The sequence below is a fragment of the Dendrobates tinctorius genome, unplaced genomic scaffold, assembly GCF_039654945.1.
Source record: "Dendrobates tinctorius isolate UK_male_01 unplaced genomic scaffold, ASM3965494v1 ptg000003l, whole genome shotgun sequence".
Lineage (NCBI taxonomy): Eukaryota > Metazoa > Chordata > Amphibia > Anura > Dendrobatidae > Dendrobates > Dendrobates tinctorius.
The window spans coordinates 99,133,050-99,157,612 of record NW_027361671.1 but is presented as its reverse complement, the minus strand read 5'-3'; the positions used below and the strand labels follow the sequence as shown (position 1 = coordinate 99,157,612).

Below are 24,563 nucleotides of genomic sequence, written 5' to 3'. Positions count from 1 at the left end.
GGAATGCATTGTTCTGCTTACTTTCCGCATGTGGCTGTGCACACCATGCGAAAAGTAAGAACATTTGCGGATGGTACCCACGGTCCGGAGGAGAGGAGACTGTCCTCCGGGCTTTGGGTACCATATCCCTGTAAAAAATAGAATTTAAAATAAAAAATATTGTTATTCTCACCTTCCGACGTCCCGCGCTGCCTTCCCGCCTCTCTCCACGCTCCCGGTCCCAGTAAGCCTTTGCAAGCGATGACGTCCGTTCTCGCGGGATCGCGAAATCTAGGGATCATTCGCGCGTCATCGCGGTAATTGTCGCAAAGGATTACAGGGACCGGGAGCGTGGAGAAAGGCGGGAAGGCTGCGCGGGACGTCGGAAGGTGAGAATAACAATATTTTTTTTATTATTATTTTTTACATTCTATCTTTTACTATTGATGCCGCATAGGCGGCCTCAATAGTAAAAAGTTGGTCACACTCGTCAAACACTATGTTTGACGAGTGTGACCAACCTGTCAATCAGTTCTCCAAGCGATGCTACAGATCGCTTGGAAAACGCTAGCAATTCTGCAAGCTAATTACGCTTGCAAAATGCTAGTTTTCCGGGGGGAAAATCGCGGGAATTTAAAATGCGATTTTCCCGCGGAATGGAATTCCGGAATTCTCGCGGTAATTTCCGCGAGAGTTCCGCTACGTGTGAATCCAGCCTAAGTTGGCGAAACTGGAAAGTTTGGCAAATCATATTCTAATCTGTATAGAATTAAACAGAATTACCTCCACAACTGCAAAACCTTTGATTGGCCTTGACACTGGTTGGTTATCCAATAGACCTGTTGTAAATATGGCTCCAACATCTGGTAAACAGGCCGTTTCTACATTATCAAGTTGTTCTACAAGACTTCCCAAGCTGCCCATACTTCCTGTGCTGCAGATGGAAAGGTCTAGGCTCTCCTGGCTGGACACTGCATTTGGTTCCAAAAGACCTTGAGGTACAGCAAGTTCTGGCACAAACTGCTCCATGGATGCTTCACTGGTAGCTTGTGAAACTCCCTGAGAGCTACACAAGGAAGCCTGACTTGTGGAGGCAGAAGCACTGACACTAACTGCAGGGGTCACACTGCTGGAACTACTGATATCCATGTTGTTATCAGTCACTGGAACTCCAGGAGTTTTTTCAGCTTCAGTTTTGCATTCAGCTCCTTCAGTTCCATCTTTGGCTTTTGTTAATTCAACATCTTGAAGGGGGATGTAGATCTCATCTTTAAAAACACCACCATGGGCATTGCAGGCTTTTCGAATAGCACCTCTGACAACAGATTCTTCCAGGTGAGTTGGTATACCGGAAATAACTAGCAAGCGGCTATGTGCTGTGGGTACTACAAGAGCCTGGCTGGCATCTGCGATGGCATCATTTGTAACACCCAACCCTTGTGGATCTTTATTTGTCAGGTGTCTGAGAATCATTAGCAAAGTAAGGGCCCGGTGAAACCACAACATATCTTCCGGCTTGCTGCCACCCATAGTAAGCAACGCAGGGTCATTTTCAGCACCTCGTGAAGATGTGCGCTTTACAGTTGCTGCTTTTTCACGCTTAATCTTAACTTTCTTTCTCTTTGAAAGCAGGCTTGGACTTTGTGGAGTTTGGCCAGGGGAAGATGATGATGATGAGGATGAGTCACTAAGGTTCGTTGCAGTTGTTGAGGTCATCACACTGACTGCAGAACTCATATTAATGGGAAGAGTAACTTCAGCCACAGCTAGGCAAACCTCCATTAAAGCATGAAAATAGGTAGAAAAACGTCCATGCTCAGTAATCCCAGGAATAGAGCCACCACTTGCATTTCCAGAAGTCCAGTTTTGGGTCTCCTCATCGTATAACTTGCGCAACTCTGTTTGTAGAGCCATCAGCACTGCTAGACATGGATTCAGCTGAAGAGCTATTGAGGAGGACAAGCCTGCAGGATTCTTCTTTTGCTCTAGATGGTGAATTTTACGAAGCAATTCAGCCAGTAAGTGGAACAGTAACTCTTTTACAGTTGCCGCCAAGTCTGTTGTCCAGAGCAAATTACCTGAATGAAATTCACAAATTAATTTATACCAATCATCAATTAGAGTACAAGATCCTAAATGTTTACTAACAAGAGGTTAACACAAATAATTTTGTATTTTTCATTTTTTTTTGCTAGTGGTTTGTTTTTTTTAAAGGTTGCACACATTTGGGGACACATTTGTTTCTTAAACTTAAATGCATATAATTAGTGCTAAAAATAATTTTTGAAGTTTCAAGTCATTAAAAATTTTGTATTGTTTGCCTTCCCCAGCTCCGTGTTGCACTGTCAGTCCCCTAAGGCTGAGTTCACACGTGGCGTTTTTTTCACGTTTCCGCGGCGGTTTTAACTGCGCGATTTTGCAGCGAAAACGCGAAAAATAAGCATCCTATGCATTCCTATGGGATTCCGCAATGCTGTGCTAATGCTGAGGTTTTTACCGCGGCGGAATCACTTCGCGGTAAAAAACGCAGCATGCTCATTAATTTTGCGGAATCGTGGCGATCACGCACCCATAGGAATGCATTGTTCTGCTTACTTTCCGCATGTGGCTGTGCCCACCATGCGAAAAGTAAGCAGAACAATTGCGGATGGTACCCACGGTCCGGAGGAGAGGAGACTGTCCTCCGGGCTTTGGGTACCATATCCCTGTAAAAAATAGAATTTAAAATAAAAAATATTGTTATTCTCACCTTCCGACGTCACGCGCAGTCTTCCCGCCTCTCTCCACGCTCCCGTTCCCAGTACTCTTTGCGAAAATGCCCGCGATGACGTCTGTTCTCGCGGGATCGCGAAGTCTCGACGTCATCGCGAATGACCGCGAGACGTCGCGATCCCGCGAGAATGTACGTCATCGCGGGCATTTTCGCAAAGGATTACTGGGAACGGGAGCGTGGAGAGAGGCGGGAACGCTGCGCGGAACGTCGGAAGATAAGAATAACACCATTTTTTATTTTTTACATTTTATCTTTTATTACTGATGCTACATAGGCGGCCTCAGTAGTAAAAAGTTGGTCACACTTGTCAAACACTATGTTTGACGAGTGTGACCAACCTGTCAATCAGTTCTCCAAGCGATGCTACAGATCGCTTGGAAAACGCTAGCATTTTGCAAGCTAATTACGCTTGCAAAATGCTAGTTGTTCTGCGGGAAAATCGCGGGAATTTAAAATGCGATTTTCCCACGGAATGGAATTCCGGAACTCTCGCGGTAATTTCCGCGAGAGTTCCGCTACGTGTGAACCCAGCCTAAGATGTCTGATGGGGAGTCAGTAAATCATCTCTTTTTCTGAGCTACACTCAGCTGATTTATGACCAAATGTTAGGGGCAGAAAAACAAAACCTGTTATATGGTCAACGGTATAAAATTTATAATAAAACACAATTGCAAAAATAGGCCAACTATTTAAAACGCAATAAAAACTGATTAACAAAGTGTAGTTAGCACACCTATTTAGACAAAATAAAAATATTAACTACATATTTGTAGTATACAATTAAAAACCAAAAAATAATAATCTAAAAGTTTAAAGACTAAATATAGGTAAAGTTGACAAACTCTTACTATTCTTGCTGAAAAATGAGTTTCTGCAAACCACACGTTGTGCAGGTAATGATATTCCTTGGTAAATTAACCAGACTAATGACGCAACTAAAAAACTACCGTATTTTTAGAATAAGATGCACTTTTTTCTCCACAAATTTTGGGGGAAAATGGGGGTGCGTCTTATAATCCGAACTGTAGCTGCGGTGGAGCGGGGTGCCAGGGTTGCTGCTGCCGTAAGCGTCTAGCAGCAGCAGGTATCAGGCGATAGCTGCAGGTCCTAGGCTGGTAATAAGAGGTGTTCGGCGGTGCGGGGGATCTGCCGACATATTGTGAAAGCCCAGAGCCCAGCACTTTCCATACTTTTCTATGTGGGGGACCTGGGAAATTTACTCCTGGAGGCGATGCATGCCCATATTGGGATCTCAATTCTGCAGGTGCTGCCTCCACTGAACACCTTGTTGTACCAGCCTCCTGCAGCCGCCGAACTCCCTGTTCAACAGCCTGGAGCCTGCAGCAGCTCCTGCTTCCGCTAGAAGCTACCCTGCCACCTGGGACCCCACTCCACCACCGCTGCCCCCCCAATAAGCTACCACAAAAGCGGATTATAATACGAATTATTTTATTAAAAATAAAAAATTCCCATTTTCCTCCCCAAAGTTTGGGCTCCATTTTACAATCCGCAAAATAGGGTACTTTACAAACATGAAAGGGACAATTCCAATAAAATGTTGACTTGTAGTCTCAGACAAAATTGAAAAATGGAAACATTTTTGAATCCTCATTTTCTTAAAACCATGCTACAAACCTTTTTTTTTAAATCAGGTGATTTTTATTTAAAAATTGTCAGCATGAAACTTTGACAATACATTTAACTTTAGCATATAATATAAACCATGTTCAACCTGACAGGTGATATAACTGTACTTACATCCTAAATCTCCCACCCTAACCCCATCCCTTTAAATCATTGCACTTATAACACACCATGTCACATTTTGAATCTTTTTTCGAGACAGCCACTTAAGATCCCTGTTTAAAGTACCAACACAGAGGGTCAAGGGCGCATAGGTAAACGCATTCTTTCTCTCATAAGAGCCTCCGAAGCCAGGCCTGGGTGCTCCATCCAGCCACCCCACACATTCTCAAACTGCATGTGTTGACCTCTTTTCGCATATATGTTCTGTTCCACCAAAACAATAAAGTTAACCTTATTAATCAGTTCCTGTCTAACTGGCGGTTTGTCATCTAACCAGTGGGCCACAATGAGCTTTCTGGCAGCATATAGGATTCTGGCTATGGTCAGCTTCCCCCACTCATCAACTGCAATATCCTCCATGCATCCCAATACACACGTCAGTGGGTTCCTTATAAGATCCACTCCCATTACCTCCTGAGTCAAATTAAGTGTTTGTACCCAAAAGTTCCGTAGGGCAGGGCAGGACCACATCATCTGTAGGAGATCTGCCCCATTCTCATAGCAATGCGGGCAGCAAGAATCCCCCTCAGGCCCGCCCTCTTCATCCAGACCGGGGTCCTGTATACTCTATGTGTTAGGTAGAGTTGTGAGACTCTCCTGGCTTCACTCATAGAGACCTTGGGGATGAATTGTAATACGCTCTCCCACTGAGAGTCCGAGATTGGTCCCACATCCTCTTCCCATTTTTCTCTGGACTTAGCCGGGTGCCTTACTAGGAATGAATCCAAAAAAACCCTATATACGAGGGAGCTGAAACCCTTAGTGCCCCTCAGTGACCCTATAAGATTCACCATCACATCTGATTGCACCACTTGATGTTTTAAGCTGTCGATCGACTGCATGCCGCAGCTGCAGATATTGAAAGAAGAGGGATTGACTCAGAGGGAACTCCCTCCTGATCTCGTCAAAAGTCTTAAGCATGCCGTCAACCAACAGTTGTGACAAAAACCATATCCCGACCCTTCTCCCAAATCCCCTCAGACGTATTAACTCCGCCAGTCTCGGATCAAACCAAACCGACGAAAAGCGCGTGAACTCCGTAATGCCCCTCCATTGTCTAACTCTTTGCCAAATCTTGTCCACCATAGCGATCGTCGGGAGCCTTTTAGGGTTCACCCGGAGCCTACCAGCCTCTAGACTAGCCAGCAGCGGACCTCTGCCCACTATAAACTCAAGGACCTTCCCAGTCGACGTAGATTGAGCTGGCTCCCCCCACCCCACCATATGCTGACATTGGGATGACACATAATAAACCCACGGGTTTGGGATTGCCAGGGCCCCCTCCTCTTTTGACCTCTGTAGATGTTCAAGTTTAATGCGTGCCCTACTACCCTTCCAGATCAAGTCCCGGAAAAGAGAATCAATCCGGTAGAATTTATTTTGCGCCAAGCAGACAGGCGTATTATGAAGTATGAAGTATATATAGGAGCTGGGGCATGAGGATCATTTTTAATAAATTTGCTCTACCTGCCACAGACAGGAAAAGTTTCTTCCATGCTCCAATTTTTGGTTGAAACTTGATAAGGGGGGTAAGATTGAGCCGTTCATATTCCTCCAATTTAGCCGAGACCACAATGCCCAAATATTTAAACTCCCTAACCACCCTCAAAGGGGTCCCAGGGTCTAGCGTTAGGGGAGCGGCCGAGTCCACGGGAAGCAACACGGATTTATCCCAGTTGATAGTCAGTCCAGAAATAGAGTCGAATTTACCAATAACTGCTAAAGCCGAACTCAGGGAGTCGCTTGGGTCAGCCAGAAACAGCAGCACATCATCCGCGTATAAAGCCACTTTCTCTACGTGGCAGCCATATTGGAATCCCCGGATATTCGTAGTACCCCGAATCTTTGCCGCTAACGGCTCTACCGCAATCGCAAACAGAAGGGGGACAGGGGACACCCCTGCCTCGTTCCCCTATATAGGGAGAAACTCTCAGACAGCAAACCATTAACCCGTATTTTAGCACTAGGGGATGTATATAGCAAACGCACCCAACTCACAAACAGATTACCAAATCCCATGGTTCTCATTACCTCCCACAAATACCTCCACTCCACACTGTCGAACGCCTTAGCGGCTTCTAGGGAAACTATTACCCTCTGTCCCACATTATCCGCCCTCGCCTGCATGTTTAAGTATAATCGCCGGAGATTTATAGCTGTGGATTTATTGGGCATAAACCCTGACTGGTTTTGGTGAATCAGAGATTCGATGACCTTGTTAAGTCGGTTCACTAGCATTTTGGCCAATAACTTAATGTCAGTGGTCAACAAAGAGATCGGACGATATGAAGCTGGGTCCGACAAATCTTTTCCCTGCTTTGGTAGGACAACAATTATCGCCTCTCGCATGGACCGGGGCAGCCCCCCCCCGCCAAACCCGCAGCGTAAACCTCCAACTTGGGAAGCAACACCTCCTTGTGTTTTTTGTAGACTTCCCCTGGGATACCGTCCCCCCCCCCGGGGACCTGTCACTAGGTACAGAGGCCAGAGCTGCCTCAAGTTCCTCCATATCAAAGGGCTCCTCAAGAAGCCTCTGCTTCGCTAGTGAGGGTCGTGGAAGCTGCACTCCCACTAAAAAGTTATCAATTTCCTCCTCCGACGGCTGCACGTGTGACTGGTAGAGATTGGAGTAAAATCCCATCATCACCTCCAGTATGGCCCTACTGCTTGTATGCTCACATCCGGCAATATACGCCGATTCCCTTTGGGCCGCCACCACTCTGGACAGGTGACCCGCTTTCTCTCCCTCCTCGAAAAAACGTCATTGTGCAGAACAGCCTTTTCCTCTCCGCAGTTTTAATAGTCATATTACAAACCTATCTCTGTGCTCATCTCAAACGGTGCCGGGCCTCAGGGGTTTGCTCCTCAATTAGTGCCGCCTCTGCTCCCTCTAATGACCTAATCAACGCCTGGTCTCTCCTGCCCGTCTCGGTCTTAACTAGCGATATGTCTTTAATGCACAGCCCTCTAAAGTAGGCCTTCATGGTTTCCCATACCATTAGTACCGAGGCCGAGCCCATATTAATTTTAAAGAACTCCGTCAGGTCAGCCCCCACATGGCCGTCCAGATCAATCAGTGGGAGCCAGAACGGATTTAGCCTCCACAGGGGTCTCCTGGAAAACCGGAGCCCTGCCCCTGAAGCACCACACACATAGGCGAGTGATCCGACAGAGTTCTAGCCAAATAAGTTACCTCACCCACTAGACTTAACATCGGACCATTCCCCAGAGCCAGTTCAAGCCTGGACAGCGAGGCAGAGGCGGGCGAGAAGCAGGAGTACTTATAGGTTCCGGGGTGATGGATTCTCCATATGTCTATTAGTGCAGTCTCCTTCAGAACCGCCCCAAAGGGGGTGCAGTTACCACCCGGTCTCCGCGCCTCCCGACCACCCCTGTCCCAATGGGCATCAGGAACATTGTTGAAGTCGCCAATTATCAGAAAGGGAATCCCCGGGAAAATCGCCCACTACCTCCATGACCTTGTACAGCAATTTCCCACAATACGGTGGAGGGATATATATCGAGATCAGTAACATCAGAATACCAGACAATTTACATAGCAAGCATACGAACCGTCCCAGCGGGTCTATAATCACTTTACACTGTTCAAAAGGCATACCTGTGCGAACAAGAACACTGACCCCCTGTGAGTATGAGGAATATGTTGCATGATACCCCGCCTGCAGCCACCTTTTTTTTAAGAAGATGCGTTCTACTATCTATGAAGTGGGTTTCTTGCAAGTATATGACTGCAGGTTTGGCATCGAGCAAGAACGTAAACATTGCCTGTCTTTTTTACTCCGGACGCCAACCCCCTAACGTTCCAACTTCTTATCTTTATTTTATCCGCCATTACCCTGCAACCCCAAATACCGTGCCATCCATTTCCACAATTGTGAATTAGTAAGGCTGTCTCCACTCAAACCTGGGTGACATAGACAATAATTTAACATTCCCCACCCACACAATACCCAAACTTCACCCAACTCAAGCTTTCCATCTCCTCCAGGTGTCACGTAGGAGAGGGCGTACTTTATCCGATTCAGAGTGTCCACTTCACCGAAGCAAGCCTGCTTTACTCCCCAACCTCCGGGAGTAGCATATGACTAGTGATTGCAGCCAAACAATTCTCAACAGTTAACCATAAAACATTCACATTAACTTTCTGTTAAATACCTTCAACATGTCTAGAACATGTGAACTAGAAAAATAGAAAGAGGTAGGAAAATTTCTCCCTCCCCCTCCAAAGCACAGCAAGATTATTTCCATGCTACAAACCTTAAGAAGTCTAGTCATTGTAATCACAGTCACAAAAGAAAAAAAAAACAAAACCCTTATTTCATCATTGAGCTTCTAGCTAGGAAAGAGTATAGGAGGTTGGCCTTCATAAAAGGACTGTACTCAAAATTAACTTTAATTTTTTTATGTTTTGAAAAAACTTGAAGATCAATTTTTTCATGAATATAAAAAATATATATTTATATTTTCTTAATTTTCTTACATGAAAATTCCACCACTTGTAGGAGGATAGACGATGGAATAGTATCAAGCTCATCTTCTGACTTCTCATCTACATCTTCAAGTTTCCATGATAAAACCTGCTCTGTAAAAGCCATGGCAAGTGGAAATTCCAGTGGAAGGGAATGAATTACCAGCACAGCTCCCGGGGCCGGAGATACACCTGGAAGTAAGGAATTCCAAAAGATACGCAACATAAGGTAAAATAATATATTCTGCATCAATAAAAACATTTTGGTAACATGTATATAAACCTCATCTCTTCTGCTTTGATAGAAAACAATACTAGATAGTACTAGATGATCCATGGTATAGCACAATGAGAGGTTAAGGCTAGTTTCACACTAGCGTTTTTTTGTGCTGCGTTTTTGCGCAGTGCAAACTCATACAAAAACGCATCATGCGTTTTGTATGCGTTTGCTGCTTTTTTGCGCATGTGTTTTAACTATTTTTTAGCCATTTTTACTCTTAAAATGCATGTGTTTTTAAACGCAGACGTGCGCACATCTGCGTTCCCATAGACTGTAATGTGTTTTTTTGCGCATTACGTGCGCATGCGTTTTTTTGAGACAGGTCGGATGGACCAAAAATGCAACCGGTAGCATCCGGCGTGCCTGGGCACACACTACAAAAAAAACGCATGCGCACGTAAAACGCGTACGAACACATGCAAACGCTAGACCATGCGCACCCATGTTAATGATAGGGGAAAAGAACGCATGCGCATGTATGTGCAAAAACGCAGCGCAAAAAAAAAAGCTAGTGTTAAACCAGCCTAATACATTGAATGTGCCGCTAAAGTGGCAATGGAATAGTGTGGATGAGACAATCCATGACTAGTTCGTGCAGAGAAAGATAAAAAAAATATTGTCAAAAAGTAGAACATAAATATATGTATCCACTAAGGCTGGGTGAACACGTTGCATTTTTGCAGAGCAGATTTGGCATAAAACCAGAAAATCCTGATGCCAGTAAAGTGAATGAGAACATGAGAACTTTTATTTCTAATAAATTGGTGAATGAGAGACAGAGTCTTTTGATTATTTCTATTTTTTTTTAGTTTACCATGTGTGGACTAATTCGGTGGTGTCACGCCGCCTGTCTCGCCGCTCTCACCTGGGGGCCGGGCCTCGGGTGCGACGTCACCACTTCCAATGCTGCGGCCACTCCAGGGGTCCTGTCGGGTGCGTACGCGCACCTCTCGTACTTAGTCCCATGGCTACACAATGTTCTTAGTGCGCACACACGCTCTTCTCTGCTCTATCTACAGTCTTGTCCTCAATGGTCCTGGAGGACCTGACCCAGAAGTCCAAGTGCTCATGTGCTATATCAGGCTACCTCTTCCTATGGGAGGTGCCTGATTATTGTTGTGCTTCCTAGCTTGATCCTAGCTTGGCTGCGCGCTGTACTCGGGTCCTCTGCCTTGTGCTCTGTGCCTTGCCTGTCACTTCGTTCCTGCACTCTGCCTTGTCGTGCTTCCCAGCACATGCTCTGTGCGAAGATCTTCATCTCTCACATCTTCAGAATTCACGGATTCCCTCTGCATATTGTATCGGACAGAGGGGTTCAATTCACCTCCCGGTTTTGGAAAGCTCTTTGTGGACTCATGAAGGTGACACTGGACTTTTCTTCCGCCTATCACCCCCAAACTAATGGGCAGGTGGAGCGTACCAACCATATCCTTACATCCTATATCCGGCACTTTTCTAATGCTCATCAGAATGATTGGGTCAGTCTACTTCCTTGGGCTGAGTTTGCATACAATAACCACTCCAGTGAATCGTCCACCAAGTCTCCCTTCTTCATCGTCTTCGGACAGCACCCCAGTGTGCCTCTACCGGTACTTCCTGTCTCGGGAGTATCTGCGGCCGACTCTCTGTCCGTGGAGTTCTCCAGGGTATGGCAGGAGACCAAAAATGCTCTTAAGAGAGAGCACGTGACAGGATGAAACTACACGCTGACAATAGGCACCTGGACATTCCTCCTTACTTCCCTGGAGACAAGTTGTGGCTTTCCTCCACATACATCCGCCTTAAGGTACCATCTTACAAACTAGGCCCCCATTACATTGGCCCTTTTGAGGTTCTCAGGCGTATTAATGATGTTGCATACAAACAAAAGTTACCCACTTCGCACCGTATTCCCAATTCCTTCCATGTGTCACTCCTCAAACCTGTGGTACTTAACGAGTTTCATCCTTCTCCAGGCCACACTCCCCAGCCTGTTGGCATGGGGGACGAGTTTGAGGTGAATGACATTCTGGCCATGAAGTAGGTAAGAGGGAAAACCCTCTTCTTAATTGACTGGAAGGGTTTTGGCCCTGAAGAATGGTCATGGGAACCCAGGGAGAATATCCACGCACCCCAAATTTTGTCTAAGTTCTTCTCCAGCCTTAGAAAGAGGGGGCGTAAAGGGGGGGTACTGTTTTCTAATAAATTGGTGAATGAGAGACAGAGTCTTGTGATTATTTCTATTTTTTTTAGTTTACCATGTGTGGACTAATTCGGTGGTGTCACGCCGCTCTCACCTGGGGGCCGGACCTCAGGCGTGACGTCACCACTTCCGATGCCGCGACCGCTCCGGGGGTCCCGTCGGGTGCGTACGCGCACCTCTCGTACTTGGTTCCATGGCTACACAATGTTCTTAGTGTGCACACGCGCTCTTGTCAGCTCTATCTCCAGTCTTGCCCTCTCTATGGTCCTGGAGGTCCTGACCCGGAAGTCCAAGTGCTCATGTGCTATATCAAGCTACTTCTTCCTATGGGAGGTGCCTGATTATTGTTGTGCTTCCTAGCTTGGTCGGCTTGGTCCTTGCTTGGCTGCGTACTCGGGTCCTCTGCCTTGTGCTCTGTGCCTGTCGCTTCGTTCCTGCACTCTGCCTTGTCGTGCTTCCCAGCACATGCTCCGTGCCTACGCTATGCCCTGTCCTCTGTCTTGTTCTTTAGCTCACGCTGTTATTGTCTTGCTCTGTGCTTCGGTGTGCTTCCTTGCACGCGCCCTGCTTTGCCAGCACCCGGGCATACTTGCCTGTGCACGCTATACGTACTCCCGTGTATTCGCCTTGCACTGTCCTGTATCTAGCGCACTCCCATGTACACGCCTTGTATTGTCCTGTACCCTGCGTGTCCCCGTGTCCACGCTTTGCACACATCTGGTTACTTCCTGCAGACACACTCATTTGTGTCTCCTGTGAGCCGGCCACCTGGTTCCAGCAGTCGCGGTACCTTACCCCCCTTGGGATTGCCCCTGACATTGCCTGTATAGGGGTTGTCCTCACTAGGTCAGCTCACCCTAGGTGGGCTGGTGCCATGACCCAGAGAGTCCACTCCAGGAACCATCACATGTGGACTATGGCGGACTTTTTTAAAAAATATTGTTGAACGAGGGATAGTGTAGCGAAGTGTTTATTTCAATAAAGTATTTTTTGTGCGTTTTTCTTTTTACTTACTGGATTAGTAATGGAGGTGTCTGATAGACACCTCTCCATTACTAGCACCTGGGCTCAATGCCAACTGTGTTTTTAAACAAATCACAGCTGACATCAACCCCAAGCCCCATTACCCAGATTGCCATCGCACCAAGGCAGTTAGGAAGAGCCAAAGCAAAGTGCCAGAATTGGCGCATCTAATTTTATGCTCCGCTCCTTTGGTGGCTGGGAAGGGCCCAATGTCCATGGACCTTCCCAGCCCGAAAAGAGAGATTTTTGGTACTCACCGCAAAATCTATTTCTTGGAGCCTTCATCAGAGGACACATGTAACCATGGGTGTATGATTCTGTCGCTAGGAGGCTGACACTAGGCAAAAAAGGAAAATAGCTCCTCCACAGCTGTATACACCCACTGACAGGCACCTCAGTTGGTGTTAAAGCAGTAGGAGAAGCAACCAAAAACTCTACTTATGTACCAACCCAACAAAAAGTCACGTAGGCCCATAAACGGTACAAACAATTAGGGAGGGTGCTGTCTCCCCCAATGAAGCCTCCAAGAATGAGATTTTACGAAGAGTACCAAAAATCTCTCTTTATCACTACATTGGGGGACACAGTTGACAATGGGACGTCCCAAAGCAGTCCCAAGGGTGGGAACAGAAAGAATGCAAAGAACACTGACTTAGATCGGCCGGTGCGTAACCGCCTGCAGCACCTTCCTACCCAGGCCTGCATCAGACGAGGCGTATGAACCCTGTAAAACCTTGCAAAGGTGTGCAAAGACATCCAGGTCACGGTTTTGCAAATCTCTGTAAGGTCGACGCCTGGTGACGAACAGCCCAGGAGGCCCCCACGGCCTGTTTGTCCTGAACGCGGTATGTCTCCAAAATTGCTGAACGAATCCAACGAAAAGAAAGTAGTCCTTGAAAAGTCGACTCATATAGCTCTGACCAAATACAGCTTGTGGAGGGACTTCTCCACGGGACAGTCCAGAGAGGGACATAGAGAAGGAAGTACAATGTCTTCATTGATGTGAAATGAAAACAACTTAGGTAGGAAGGAAGGAACAGGCCTGAGAACTACTTTGTCCTGATGTAGAATCAGAAACGGGGAACCGGAGTGTGATGCAGCAGCAAAAAAGGCAAATGCAGTTCTGGGATGTATTAACAGAAGCATACAGTCTAGACCACGTGAAGTCATTATTGCCCTCTATTACTCTTTGGTCAGACCTCATTTGGAATAATGTGTCCAGTTTCGGGCACCACATTTTAAAAACATTTTAAAAAAGACAACAAACTGGAGCAAGTTCGGACAAGAGGGACCAGAATGGTGACTGGTCTGAAAACCATGTCTTTTGAGGAACGGTTACAGGATTTGGGAATGTTTAGCTTGCAAAAAAGAAGACTGAAAAGATACATAATAGCTGTCTATGAATATTTCAAGGGCTGTCACATTGTAGAAGGATCATCTTTATTCTCATTTGCACAAGAAAAGGCTAGAAGCAATGGGATGAAACTGAATGGGAGGATACACAGATTAGATATTAGAAAAAACTTTTTGACAGGGTGATCAATGAGTGGAACAGGCTGACACGAGATGTGGCGAGTTCTCCTTCCATGGAAGTCTTCAAACAGAGGCTGGACAGACATCTGTCTGGGATGATTTAGTTGTACCAGATGACCCAGGAGGTCCCTTCCAACTCTACCATTCTATGATTCTAGGACAATGCCGCTAAAGAAACTCTCCTGATGGACATAATGGCAACTAAAAAGGCAACTTTCCATGACAGGAGAGAAAACAATATCTTCAATGGGCTCAAAAGGAGTGTGTTGGTGCATGTCAAGAACAAAAATAAAGATCCCATGGGTCCATCGGAGGAGGATGAGGAGGTGCCAGGTGGGCGACACCTTGAAGAAAGGTTTTTACCTGGGAACAGGAAGCCAGATTTCGCTGGAAAAGAATTGACAGAGCAGAAACTGGTCCCTTAAGAGTACTGAGAGATAGACCCGAATCAAGACCCGCTTGTAGAAACCCAAGGATGGAAGGAAGGAAAAAAAGGACATAGGAATCATATTGCTTTCCTCACACCACCGGAAGAAGGCCTTCCAATATCTGTGGTAGATACGTGAAAATGCTGGCTTTCTCGCCCTAATCATGGTCTGAATGACCTGATGGGAAAAACAAGCCTCCCTCAGGACTGCGGCCTCAATGGCCATGCGGTTAAACGCCGAGACTGAGAACTCTGGTGGAAAAGGGAGAGAAGATCTGGAAGCCCCAGGGGACGTCCATTATTAGCATGTTCACCAGCTTCACGTACCAGGCCCGTCTTGGCCGATACAGAGCTATCAGGATTACGGGGATGCCTTCTGCCTTTATCTTTTTCATGACTCTCTGAATCAAGGGTAGGGGCGGAAAAAGATAAGGCAGTCGAAATTGAGACCTCGGAATTACTAGAGCATTGCAACCGATTGGTAGATGATCCAGTTTTAAACTGAGGAACTTTGTGGTTCACGCGAGACGCCATCAAGTCGACGTCTGGGGGTGCCTCATCGCTGGCAAATCTGGTTGAAGGCAGCGGGGCTGAGAGACCACTCACCCAATGCAACACCCTGACGGCGCAGAAAATCCGCAGCCCGATTTTCCACCCCCGGAATGTGAACGGCTGATATGGCAGGGACGTGACATTCTGCCCATCGCAGAATCCTTGTTACCTCTGTCATAATGTGCTTGCTGAGAGCCCCGCCTTGATGGTTTACGTAGGCCATGGCATTGTCTGCGGCTTCCTGAACGTTCCAGCGACCCTGTGCTGTGTGATTAAGGAAGACCGCTCCCCAATCGAGGAGACTGGCGTCGGTGGTGATGACCTTCCATTGGAGAGGGAGGAAGGACTTCCTGGGGGGGGGGAAATCGATTTTGTAACCGAACGGAACTGTCTCTCTGCCCCGGGCATTGTTGACCGCAGACACCCATGCATGCCGGAAGAGAAGAAGCCGGCCTCCCACCCTGGAGATATTCCTGGGTGGAGGTGACCGTCACTTAGAAGAGAACCTGTTAGAGCAGGACTCAGAGGGCTTGGAGGAGTGGCCCTTCGGCCTCCAGTGACGTGCAGGTTTGAAGAACTGTTTCTTGCTTTCCCCTGGGGCAGAAGAGCGGACCTGTTGGGAGGAAGTCCCTGAAGAAGAGAAAGGCCGAAAGGAACGAAAAGGCAAGGGCCCTTTCCTATTGAAAGGACGTTTAGGTCTGGACTGAGGGAGGGAGGTGCTTTACTCGCCGGTAGCATCCGAAATTATTTGATCCAGTTTGGACCCGAAAAGCCTAGGCCAAGGGTGGGCAATTAATTTTCCCGAGGGGCACATGAGAGACCATGCCTGTTGTGGAGGGCCGAACCAATAACTTGAAATTAATTCTACTCCATATTAATTTATTAATCTTAATTGTATCACTTAACTCCTTAACCCCCAAGGGTGGTTTGCACGTTCATGACCGGGCCAATTTTTACAATTCTGACCACTGTCCCTTTATGAGGTAATTCTGAAATGCTTCCATGGATCCCGGTGATTCTGACAATGTTTTCTCGTGACATAGTGTACTTCATGGTAGTGGGAAAATTTTATTCAAATAACTTGCGTTTATTTGGCGAAAATTTTGAAAATTTCGCAATTTTCCAACTTTGAATTTTTATGCCCTTAAATCACAGAGATATGGCACACAAAAAACTTAAGTAACATTTCACATATGTTTACTTTACATCAGCACAATTTTGGAACCAAAATTTTTTTTTGTTAGGAAGTTATAAGGGTTAAAAGTTGACCAGCGATTTCTCATTTTTGCAACACCATTTTATTTTTACGGACCACATCACATTTGAAGTCACTTTGAGGGGTCTATATGATAGAAAATACCCAAAAGTGACACCATTCTAAAAACTGCACCCCTCAAGGTGCTCAAAACCATATTCAAAAGTTTATTAACCCTTCAGGTGCTTCACAGGAATTTTTTGAATGTTTAAAAAAAATGAACATTTAACTTTTTTTTCACAAAAAAAATTACTTCAGGTCCAATTTTTTTTATTTTACCAAGGGTAACAGGAGAAATTGGACCCCAAAAATTGTTTTGCAATTTGTCCTGAGTAGGCTGATAACCCATATGTGGGGGGTAAAGCAATGTTTGGGCACATGGCAGAGCTTGGAAGGGAAGGAGCACCATTTGACTTTTTCAACGCAGAATTGGCTGGAATTGAGATCAGACGCCATGTTGCGTTTGGAGAGCACCTGATGTGCCCAAACAGTGGAAACCCCCCAATTCTAACTCCAACCCTAACCCCAACACACCCCTAACCCTAATCTCAGCCCTAACCATATATGGCTGGTTTTTATGTTTGGCAGCTGTCATACGCTAAAAGACACTTTTTATTGTAAAAATAGTTTTTTGGACGCAGAATGAACAAAAACCAGCATTTCAAGAATTTCTTTTGGCGGGGTGCGTTTACACTGTTCCACATGCAGTAAAATTGATAAGGCAGTTTTATTCTTCGGGTCGGTACGGTTACAGCGATACCTTTTTTATGTTTTTTTATTTTATATAAAAAATAATTATTTTTGCAACGCTTTATTCTGCGAGCTATAGCTTTTATTTTTTCGCTGATGACGCTGTATGGTGGCTCGTTTTTTGCGGGACAAGATGACGTTTTCAGCGGTGCCATGGATATTTATATGCGTCTTTTTGATCGCGCGTTATTGCACTTTTTGTTCGGCGGTATGATGATAAAGCTTTATTTTTTGCTTCGTTTTTTATTTTTATTTTTTAAGGGGTTCAATAAATGGGTTAACTAATAGGACAGTTTTGTAGGGCGGGTCGTTACGGACACGACGATACTAAATGTGTGTACTTTTATTGTTTGCTTTTTTTTATTTCCAAAAAATGAATTTATTAGGGAATATTTTTTATTTTTTTTTTAAATTTATTTAGCGATTTTTTAATAAATTATTTTTACACTTTTTTTTTCTTTTAACTTTATTACAATGTCCCAGGGGGGACACTACTGTCATGTGAAAGATCGCTGATCTGTCACATCACAGATCACTGCACAGGCAGTGCAGAAGGCTTCCTCGTGCCTGCGCTTTGCAGGCACTGAGGAAGCCGGCTCCCTGCAGGCCCCCGTCGCCATTTTGGATCCGGGGACCTGCAGGGAAGGAGACCCCCGCAGCAGCGCTGCACATTGCGCTGCTGTGGGGGTCTCAGGGAAGCACGGAGGGAGCCCCCTCCCTGCCGATGCTTCCCTAAACCCCCGATACACTGCGATCGTGTTTGATCGCAGTGTGCCAGGGGTTAACGTGGTGGGGGCGGTCCGTGATAATCAGCTGACACCCGGCCACGATCAGCGGCGCTCACTCGCTATGACGTACTATCCTGTCCTTGGGAATTAAGTCCCAGGGGACATGGACGGGATAGTACGTCATATGGCAGAAAGGGGTTAATATTGAGCAGAATTAACCCTGTTGTTCTGTTCGGGTCATAGTGACCCGTAGACAATTTTTTGTGGCCCTGCAGATATTTTTCTATAAGTTTCTAAAACTTGAGGTTACTTGACTTTTCCTCATTTGGGGGGACCTATCTATGAGTAATTTTTTTTTGTGTGCTTACTTTTTGCTACACGCCGATTTGTACACTTGTCGTGTTCCGGTCATAGTGACCCAGCATCATTTTTTACAGCTGTGAGGCCATATTTTCAGTGAAATAAAGGAGTTATAACCTCAGTTGGGTCTATTCATTGCATCTACTATTGTATATCAATTTATTCCCTAAATTATTTCAGTGGGGTCGTACACACGCTCTGCCGGGTGTATGCATTGAGATTTGCGCACCATAAAAATGGCTTTATATTGATTATTTTTGGTGCGCAGTCTATACTAAAATGTAGAGCGCATCCAGAGAGATCACTAGGTGTGCACTACACGTGTATATTCTGCGCAGAACGCGCTGTGTAAGAGGGCCTTATTTTGTAAAGCTGAGCTCTAAAGGCCTCCAAATGATTTTTTTTTTTGCTAAGTAAAGCCCCCGTTACACACTGCGATATCGCTAGCAATATCGCTGTAAAGTCACCGATTTTGTGACGTTACAGCGATATTGCTAGCGATATCGCTGCATGTGATACTTACCTCCGACCGGCTCCCCCGCTGGTAATCGCTGATCGCGCGAGAAGCTGCTGGACCATTCCTCGTCGGCCACTTCCTGCGGCGCTTCCTGCTGTGAAGACGAGCGACGCGTGGAGCCGGGCGGGAGGACGCAGGATCGCCGCGTCTGACAGGTAAGTAGCGATCCCCGTCCCCTGCGATGTCGCTGGTGAGATCTGCCTGAGTGGCAGCTCACTAGCGACCACCCAGCGATTCACCAGCGATCCTGACCGCGTCATATCGCTGGTCGGGATCACTGGTGAGTCGCTAGGTGTAACGGTACCCTAAGTCTGTCTTCCTGGCTTATCTCCTTGTTTTTAGAAGGGTTCTTATCTTCTCTGATCTTATCAGTACACATATGCTAGCACACTAAGGGTACCGTTACACTTAGCGATGCACCAGCGATCCCGACGATATGGATCGCTGGTGCATCGCTAAGTGGTCGCTAGTGAGCTGCCACACAGGCAGATCTCACCAGCGACATAGCAGGGGTCGGGGCTTGATACTTACCTGTCAGACACGGCGATCCTGACGTCCTCCCGCCCGCGTCCATGCGTCGCTAGTCGGCGCCACAGGAAGCCCAGCAGGAAGCAGCCGACGAGAAATGGGCTAGGACTTTCTCGCGCGATCAGCGATGAGCAGCGGGGGAGCCGGTCGGAGGCAAGTATCACACATAGCGATATCGCTAGCAATATCACTGCTACGTCACAAAACCAGTGACGTTATAGCGATATTGCTAGCGATATCGCTAGGTGTAACGGGGGCTTTAGCCATTTGACCTTTCAGTTTCTTTGGACAGCAGCTCTGTACACATCTCTGTTCCAGGCTGTATCTTGCCTTTTTACAGGTATCTAGCTTGTTATGCTTTTCTTATTCAATTCTGTTGGTAGATTGTATATTGTAAAGGAATACTTTTATTTTATTTTTTTACATGTACTTAGTGTTATTACTGTGTGATTCTGTAAGCTATAGGTCACTGCATACTGTCTGCAAGGCTGACAAACTTTTTTCAGCTAAGAGCTGCTTTTTTTTTCCTTGGCTCCTTCTTTGTTGAAGTAGGGGGTTATTTACATTTGAAAGACTCAATGTTTTTATAAGTTGTGTAGTATTCTCACTTCTCTGACTGAACTGCATGATAGATGGCTGGACATTGAATCATAGAATCGTAGAGTTGGAAGGGACCTCCTGGGCCATCTGGTCCAACCGCCTGCTCAAAGCAGGATTCGCTAAATCATCCCAGTCAGATGTCTGTTCAGCCTCTGTTTGAAGACTTCCATTGAAGGAGAACTCACCACTTCTCGTGGCAGCCTGTTCCACTCATTGATCACTCTAACTGTCAAAGCACTGGTATGTTTAGATGCTCTTATTGTTTTTGAAGCTGGTTGTTTTATTCTCAGATTTTATTATTTTTCACTAAATGTTTGATTTGCTTGTTTTGGTTTGTTTTTTTACCACAAATGTGTAGTTTGCTATTTTTCGCTTTGCTTATTACTAAGTTTTTTCTGAATAAAAAAGAAAAAAAAAAAATTCAATTTCATTTTTCTTTTTTTTTCCAAACATGTTCCCATACAGTCTAGTAAGCAAAAGGTATACAAATAATTGAGTTAGAGTATCTAAAATCAAGATTTAATAAACCGGGTCATAGTGACCCCGGAGCAATACAAGTGTATAGCACATGGGAACAGAACAGCAGGGTTAAGTATGCTGACACTCCCCTCTATATCTTTGAACCTAAGTACATCCCCTTCTGTATATTGTATGAACCCCCCACAGCCCCATATATACAGCCTCCCCATATACAGCATGAGCCTCCCCATATACTGCATGAGCCCCACACAGCCTCTCGATATATAGAATGAGCCCCACACAGCCTACCTATACATACACTGCATGAGCCCCACAGTCTCCCCATATACTGCATGAGCCCCACACAGCCTTACCATATACTGCATGAGGCCCCCATAGCCTCACCAAGTGCAGCATGTCTCCCCATAGCCACACCATGTGCAGTATGTCACTCCCATAGCCTCCTCGTGTGCAGCATGACACCCCCATAGCCTCCCCATGTGCAGCAAAACAACCACATAGCCTCCCCATGTGCAGCATGTCACCACCACAGCAACCCCAAGTTCTGCACGACAGCTCCATAGCCTCCCCATGTGCTGTCTGTCACCCCCATATAATCCCCATGTGCTGTCTGTCACCCCCATAGAATCCCCATGTACTGTCTGTCACGCTCATAGAGTCCCCAATATGCTGCATGTCACCCCCATAGAATCCCCATGTGCGGCATTTCACCCCTATAGAATTCCCATGTATTGTGTCACCCCCATAGAATCCCCATGTGCTGTCTGTCACCCCCAAAGAATCCCCATGTACTGTCTGTCACCCCCCAAGAATCCTCATGTACTGTGTCACCCCCCATAGAATCCCCATGTGCTGTCTGTCACCCCCATAGAATACCCCATGTACTGTGTCACCCCCAGAGAATCCCAATGTACTGCATGTCACCCCCAGAGAATCCCCAACATTTTTTTCACTTATTTGATTATAAAAGGCTGTCCAATAAGCACCACAGGTTGCAGTTTTATAATATGTCAGGGGGTTGTGCAATGATTTGTCTATTGTTCGATGTATGTGTATCAATTTTTCTTTATCTTATCTATTATCGATCTCTACACCATTCATTGCAGTACAAAACACATGCAAAAAAACCCATTGAAAATATTGCAAAAACGCGTGTATTTGCAGCTGTGTTTTTCCTGCCAAGAGATTGGGAAATGGTGCAGAAATATCTGGTGAACATGACGTGTGAACATAGCCTGACATTTATTAAGTAAATATTATTAAATATGTGCAAAAAAAGGTCTAAAAATACAGAATGTGAGCCAAAAAACGGATAATTACAATATTTGTAAATCTTAATGTCATAAAAAAATTACAGACCTTTGCAAGCCAAAAGAGTGATATGATGCCGATGAATATTTCGCCCCTAGCTTTGTCCAAGGGTTTATGGTATGGTTCAGCACCTCTATTCCATTGCCACATTCCCAACATTGCTATTTTCAAATTGTTTTTCCAATAGCGGCAAATTGTTTGGACTCCCCTCACATTAGGCTTTAATCCCAGGGACCATCTAATTGTATCTATGTACTATGTCATTTCATCAGTCTCTTAGTATTGGCCTCCTGCTGATTTTATTTTATGTGGCAGTGTTTTTTGTAATCTCAATATACCAAATTATTTTGATACATGTGTGTTTTTACGTATTTTTGATTTATATGGATGTCAGGTATTTGTAGGTTATAAATAAATGACAAATAAAAATATGGTTTGGGATTTAACAGAACATTTGAATAACTAATTGATTGACCAAAATAATTTGATTTGAGCACCAACAATATTTAAAAGGTTTTCCAAGAGACTAAGAAATTAAACTAGAAGTGGATAATTGTGGATAAAACACTCACTTTTAATATTCCCTGCCGCTCGAGCGTCAATGCTAAGATGGTCCCCGCCAGTCCCACACCGTACATCAATATGACCACTGCAATCACTGGCACGGGCCACTATAGCATTGGTGATGGGTTGGCAGGAGGGTTCACGGGTAAGCTTATTTTTATTTTATTTGCTGCCTCAGCCTTTAACTCTCAGACCATATACCTAGTTTGACGTGGATCTTGTCAGTAGGAATGAGGGCCGTTGGGTATTGATTGGTGGTTGGCGGTGGTGTGAGGCCTGTATTGCTGGGGGAGGCATCACGTGGGTAACACGCTGTTTCAATTAAATTCAGTTGTCCATTTCGCTTCACTTTATGACCAAGTCCATAGAGCAGAACTCGAGCCCAGGGAGCTTTATACAATGAAGAGCTGGAACAAAAAGAAATGCAATAATTATTACAATAAAAGCAGCCCAAATAAATCAGCTTATGTCATTAGTGGGAAATCAGATTAGAGTAGATAATGAGCTCAGGAAGAAGTGGCTCATAAGTGAAGAAAGAGGCATTATTCTCACATATATCACAAACATTCTATTGATTTGTGCAAATCTAGCTGAAATGACAGTGCCCTTCAATTTTCAATTCTAGTTTAACATCTGAACATGACGCTCTTGCCTTAAAGGACTATTCTCTCCTTTCCCCACTTGCAAAATTGCCTTTTTTTTTTTTTTTTTTTACAATATATTAAAATGTGCAGCCATTCTTGAACTAGTAACACTTTTGTTTACAGCTCGTAGCTTAGGAGACCAACCACTGCTGATGTTTCGATTATATGAACTGCGCTGAAGCTGTCCAGGATTAGGAGGTAACAGTATGCCAGTAAGCTCCAGTGATCCTGGCCAGCTTCAGAACAGCTTACAAGCTCAACAGAAATGAGCTGGTAAACACGGCACATGTTCTGCTGTCTAGCAGTGGTGTTTGGTCTCCAAGGTAATAAAGGTGTAAACAATAGAAAAGAAAAGTGGTAATAGCTCAAGATCACTTCAAAATTTTAATAAACAGTACATTGAAAAGTTACTTGTATTTACAAGCACTTAGCAGACAACACCCATTTATGAAGATCTGAATATCCTATTAATAGGGCAATGTGGTTATTTAGATCACTTACTCTTTGCGGAAACCAGACTGGCTTTCTTTACAAGACACCACAACAAATGCGGCTCCAGGAAAATTAACATCCATACTGACTTTGGATTCAGTGACTGGGAATTCTTCTGATGGAAACTGCTCTGGAGCATTCTAAAAACAAAACAAAACTCCAATAAGAGAATTAGAAAACAAAGTCCATAGAAATTCTACAATTCCAAACCTCACTATAATGTAAGGTGTTCTGCATCACTAAACCTTTAAAGTGATTAGCATAATTAGCACACTGACCTGCAGGAAGGAACAGATCTGTTTGGTTAGGTCCAGAAGACTGTCCTCTCCTTGATGTAAGGCTCTAGTGATGGCAACCCCAAGCCATTCTCGGATTGCTTGAGCATTGCCCTGGTAAAAGAGGTCTGTGGTTGAGCAGTTCTGTGAATGGATGCAATGTTGCAAAGACTGTGCAATGAGGATAGAAGAGGAGCTGATGGTGCCATCTATGTAGAGACCAGCAAAAGGTTTCAAAGGATAATAATAGCAAATGTGATGAACTAAACAATGAATTTATTGAATTAACAAAACAATGACGTATATATTTACCAGTAAGGGGAGGCGTTAGAAGTTGATTTGACAGCAGCTGCAGATGCTCCAAGGTGATGTCCCGAATGGCAGGAATATGGAACAAGCGAGTAAATGTGTGTGGAGACTTTGGTGCAAAAATATTGAGAAGTGCAACACGGCAGTAAAGCCTGGCAAGGGCAGATTCACATCTTAGTAGCTCCCTAAAATGAAGAAATATAATGTACATTTCAAGGAGAAATATAACTGTGCTGTGTTCACTGGTGTCTGCAATGTCGCAAAACGTGCAGGCAAATGAACATATGCAATCACTAATGCATGTTCACCAATATCAATTTCCCTACAACCCCTTTCCGCTTTCTGTAAAGAACATCCCGTCATCTCCGTCAATCAGTAGGTCCCCAGAAGAATTTAAACCATTGTAGAATTAAATGGAATATGTCACCCTATTTTTCGCCTATCAGCTGCGGCCACCGCCATCAGGGGCTTAGCTACAACATTCTGTAATGCTGTAGATAAGCCCCTGATGTACCCTGAAAGATAAGAAAAAAGAGTTAGATTATACTCACCCAGGGGCGTTACGGGTCCAGTCCGGCGTCTCCCATCTTGCAGCGATGACGTCCTCTTCATTCCTGCCCGTCGCAGCTCCGGAGCAGGCTCACTGAGGAGGACGTCATCGCTGCAAGATGGAAGGCGACGGACCGGATCGCGACTCCCTCCGGAC

At 45.2% G+C, this 24,563-nt stretch overlaps 1 protein-coding gene across 3 annotated transcripts in view; it reads right to left on the bottom strand.

Annotated features, from left to right (window-relative positions):
• HECTD4 (HECT domain E3 ubiquitin protein ligase 4) overlaps positions 1 to 24,563 on the bottom strand; it is a 352,187-nt gene that overhangs the window by 65,829 nt on the left and 261,795 nt on the right. For all 3 annotated transcript variants that reach the window (XM_073562745.1, XM_073562806.1, XM_073562884.1), the window contains 6 exons: positions 23,861 to 24,042; positions 23,552 to 23,757; positions 23,283 to 23,413; positions 22,339 to 22,544; positions 9,060 to 9,239; positions 763 to 2,057 (listed from right to left, as the gene is read on the bottom strand). In XM_073562745.1, the coding sequence (XP_073418846.1) occupies positions 763 to 2,057; positions 9,060 to 9,239; positions 22,339 to 22,544; positions 23,283 to 23,413; positions 23,552 to 23,757; positions 23,861 to 24,042 (2,200 nt within the window). The remainder of the gene's footprint in view (positions 1 to 762; positions 2,058 to 9,059; positions 9,240 to 22,338; positions 22,545 to 23,282; positions 23,414 to 23,551; positions 23,758 to 23,860; positions 24,043 to 24,563) is intronic.